Genomic DNA, 4,689 nt, shown 5'->3' on the forward strand with positions numbered 1-4,689 from the left:
CAATTATTCTCACACCCAGACACTCGATCTACTGCCAATTAGTGCAGACGGGGCTCTGCCCCACAGCCTGAAGCCTATGTTCCCAGATCCCCCAGGCCAGAAAGCTGCCAGTTCTGGCAGTATGGGGACGGTCAAGAAAACAAACATCCTCTCCTTTTATTAGCACCACATGGCGGTATTTTGACTAGGGAGCTTGTGCTACAAGAAGCCGAAGACAGTGGGACTTCCAGAAACTGATGGATCGGCGCTGCTGCTCTCCCCATCTGCTGGGGAGGGACAGCCGGGGCCAGGGCCCACAGCAACACCGGCACCAGGCTGGCAGCCTAGGGCAAAGCAAAAACGGAGATCCCAACACGTCAGCAGTGATGTCATGTCTGTGTGATGGGGATCGTGACTTCATGCGACAGCACGGCTGGCTGGCGAGCGCCAAGCTGCCCCGCGGCATCCCCGTGGGTCCCACTGTCACCCACAGCTGGGTCCGACGAAGACACAGCCCTTTGGTATTTAGGATGCAAGTTTGAATGTCACTGAATTTGCATCCTCCTCTATAGACCCCTGCTGTTAAGGACAGACTTGTGCAGTGTAACCAACTGATAACCCAAGTCTGCTGCTTTCAAGGTGTTATTTCGTGGAGGTGACTCACTGGCTTCCTGTTCGGTGTCATTCCTGCTAATTGAGGGCAGTCACTCCCTGCGGTCACTGCATTAATCAAAGTTTTAATAAGGAGGATTGATTGCATTCTTGGTCTCTGAGCAGGGGTTTTCCACAAAGCCCAACTGACAAACCACAACAGATTTCAAAAGAGAGGAAAGGAGAGCTCATCAGCTGGTCCATACCTTCCAAGTTCTCTTGCACAGAAGATAAACCGCAAGCCTCATTGCCGTCAAGACAAAGACTGCACCTAAATAAACTAAAATGTAATTATAGGGTACACGCTTTCCTAGAAATCGCACAGATTTAGGCATTCTGCTTAGGCTCACGTTTCAGGGCCTCTAGCATGAATTACTGTAGTCACAAGTCAGAATACTTTCAAGACATCTGTGCCCGGTACGATGGAAAAGTTGATAAGAGTAAAACCTGGAGGAAGGAGGGACATGTGCTCCACATTACTGGAAAGGCCACTTGGGGTAAAACTCTCAAAACCCTTTTCAAGGACAACCCCAAACCTATTTTTGTGATTTGAGGGCAGAATTCCAGCAGACCTTTTTTTCCCCCCCTGTGTCTCAAAGCAGATTGCTTTTTTCCAGATGTGAGGAAGTGCACCTAAAGGTTGCAAGTTTTGAGCCAAGCTATTACTTTACAATGAGTCTTTTCTTTCTCACAATCTAATTAAAGTGCTTTTGCTACAGGGGCTGGAGGATTACAGCACAGGACAGCCCTGGGTCATACAGCATCGCTCCATAGGGGACTCCAGCCATCACCAGGATCTCTGCTCCCAGGGGACAGGGTGCCTGCTGCAAGGGCCTGCACTCTTGGGTGCTGATGGTCACCCTTAGCATCATGCAAGTTGGAGGATGCCTGCAAGAACACAGGCGTTAGGACAGCTACTGGCACGCGTCCTGAGCGGTCAGCATGAACCACACTCAAGGCAGAGTCGATTTGGGGAGGGAGAAGAGACAACCAGCACATCGAGGGTGCAAGCATAGCAAGAACACCCTAACGTACGTGTGGTACCTCCTTCACCTACTCTCAGGGAGACCAGAAAACTCATTAGGCAAGACAATGTGGAGATACAGCCATTGAAAAGGAGAGCAAGAGCAGGAACCTGCTGTCAGTACCTGCCTGTTCTTGTTCATACACCTCTCTCGGTGCCTTGCTGCAAACACATCTGCTTTACCCACGGAGAACTCCACAGATTTAGACATTTTCAGTGTAGGTCTGGATTCAGGAAAATCCATCTCTACCCCCTCATTATATTCTATGTAACTGCCTAATTTTTAAAAGGATCCATATGTAACATATATTAATAGTCAGATTCAAATCCAATCTCCATTAAACCTCAGAAATGTTGTATCTGGCAGCAGAACTGCTGCACATTTGGTCCTTATTTAATATTATTCATAGGGGTTTGGGCACATCAAAGTCTATTAAGAAAAAATATCTGTCAAAAAAAGATTGCTGTAATTGATTAATGAAGCAAACACAGCCAGAACTCAAAGCCCAAGTGCACAGATCACCCTGCTCTGTCAGTCAGCACAGGAAAAGACAAGCAGACCCATGAGATGCTCGTATGCGATACCGGGGTGGCTTTGCCGGTGCTGCCGTTCCACAGCCGCTCTCTCTGCTGCCCCAGGACGGGAATGCAAAATGTGTGCAAATTCTACTGATCTGTCACAGGGCTGCAATGGCCAACAGTAACGGGCGTGACAACGTGTGTCCGCCTCTTCATAGGGTTTGGAGAATCTCACACCCATCCTCGTCATTTGGTGACATCTCTGCTGCCAGTGCCACCTCCCTGCTCCTCAGAGGGGAACAAGGCCAACACCACTCCTCGTAGCATCATCCCACCCTCTCCACTTTTGCAGGTCTTCTATTCCTTCTGGACTGAGCCGAGGGAGGGCTGTGGGGGAACCTTGAACCCCTTCTTAGGACACCAAAGAGCCACCTCTTTGGAACGAGAGGCAGAGCTCCACCAGCAGCATCTGCATGTGGGCACTTTGTGAGCACTGAAGAAAAGGCTCTCATGAAACAGCCCATAACACAAACCACCTTTGCAGAGAAGGAAGCCGTATGAGCAATATTTGAACACTCGCTCAGCATCAGCACAAGAGTGCTCCTGAGTTGCTGTAGCAATTACAGGATTTTTTTTTGCCAGTCTGAACTGATGTACTTTCATTTTCCGAAGCTTTCAGGCAGCTCTGGTGCCTGCATCCCTGCTCTGGGAGGGGTTGGTCAACGTGCAGCAGCAAGAGGTCTCAGCAAGCTTCAATCCTGCCATCATAGAATCATGGAATTGTTTAGGTTGGAAAAGACCTTTAAGATCATCAAGTCCAACTGTTACCCTAACACATCCATCACCTTGCGTGCCCGGGGAAAGCTTGCAGCACATGCATCAGCTCAGCACCCATCCAAGGAGGAGCAAGACAGCAGGAGCTCCCCCGTGTCCCATCCCCTCCTCCTGATCTCGTCCTCATTCCCCAGATACCTCTGCAGCAGGCATTGTGGGCCAGCACATCCAAAAACCCAACAGTGAGGTAACTCGGAGGCAGAAAGACAGGAACAAGACACTGCTCCTCTTCCCTTTGAGGAGGCAAGGGAGAACTAGAGTCATCTTTGACCTCACTAACAAGCTATTAGTCAAAAGATGGGTACAGAAGATGGAGATCTGTTCAGGTCAATCCACCTCCCAGTAGCAAGCTGCTGCTGGAGATGGTGCTGCCCTCACCCCAGCTCCTGGAGACCACGAGGTGGGAAGGCAGGGCAGGCTGCTGGCAGAACATGGGCAGGAGGGTCTACAGAAAAAGAGCTGAAGACAGAGGGAAGAGACAAGCTGCAAAACAGAGAAAAGGAAGAGAAAGGAGCGAGATGGGAAAGGGGCGGGGGGAGACCATTTTAAAAAAAAAAAATCCACCACCACATGAAGTGAATCACCGCCACGGGATTAGGAGGGTGCGGTGGATTTTGGAAGCAGCCAAGACGGAGGCACGTCAGCCAAGGCAGGTGCAAACAGACCCCGGGCGTGCTGCGCTGCGGGAAGGGCAGGCATCAGGCAGCGCCCTTAGGAGGGCTCCCAATAGCTCCATCGAAATAACGCTGACCATGGCCCCGAGGGGGGTCCGGTGCTGGGTGCTCCCCCCGCAACGCTGCCCAGCCTCCTCATGCCACTGGCAAACCAGCTCAACAAAGCCTAACTTGGGTGGGAGGGCAGTTATGGAGCTGGGTTTAAGCCAGCCTTTCCTTTACCAGCCCAAGGAAAGCACAGCAAGACCTGCATGGGAAAGCCTAACAAACATGACGCTTTAAAACCACGCATAGAAACTGCTTAACCTCTGTGAGGACCGCAGGCAGAGCAGAGGGCGTTCCAGATTTCAGATATGGATCTCCACTCCCCAGAAAAGCGAGCTGGAAGACCAGCCAGCGTGCAGGGCTGCTGCTGCCGTACCTGCAGCTCCGGCTCTACGTTGATCCGGTACGCTTGGGCCTTGCCATCTTCCAGAACAGGGGGTGACCAGGTCTTCCCTTCAGCTCTGCAATGGGAAATTAAGTAAACTCAGCTTAAATTGCTTTAAAAACCCAGAAAACTCAGAGCCTGCCAAACAATAAAAAAACCAGACTTCTTTAAAAAAAAAACAAAAAAACAAACAAACCCAAACCGACAACCATACATACATATAGTATATAGGCCTGCCAGAGAATGAACATACATACGTGTTTGTCTAAAATTATCCTCAGAAACAGTACAGTGGTAAATAGGAGATGCCAGTTCTGTGCTATTAAAACCATGAAGCTCAAAACCATTCTTGAACTGGAGGCTCCAACTTTGTGTGGAGTTTAAGATGCAAACTTATTTTGGTTTGATAAATCAGTAGAGAGGCTTGTGGTGGTTCTTGTTGGTCATACTCCTGGCTTTGTCCCTTTATTCTGGCCCTCCATCCCAAATTGTATTTTGATTTTATGTGTGTGTGTGTGTGTATATATATAAAATACATATATATGCATTCCCTGGCAGGCCTATATGCTAGACCACAG

The 4,689-nt window shown here is 49.6% G+C and overlaps 1 protein-coding gene across 1 annotated transcript in view; it reads right to left on the reverse strand.

The window, feature by feature from the left end:
- The window catches only part of PDLIM4 (PDZ and LIM domain 4), a 60,198-nt gene that overhangs the window by 22,195 nt on the left and 33,314 nt on the right, over window positions 1-4,689 (reverse strand). Inside the window, exon 3 of the mRNA XM_009646944.2 lies at window positions 4,103-4,187. Coding sequence (XP_009645239.2) covers window positions 4,103-4,187 — 85 coding nt within the window. The remainder of the gene's footprint in view (window positions 1-4,102; window positions 4,188-4,689) is intronic.

The sequence above is a fragment of the Egretta garzetta genome, unplaced genomic scaffold (assembly GCF_000687185.1).
Source record: "Egretta garzetta isolate BGI_Z169 unplaced genomic scaffold, ASM68718v1 scaffold1, whole genome shotgun sequence".
In the NCBI taxonomy this organism is placed as follows: Eukaryota; Metazoa; Chordata; class Aves; order Pelecaniformes; family Ardeidae; genus Egretta; species Egretta garzetta.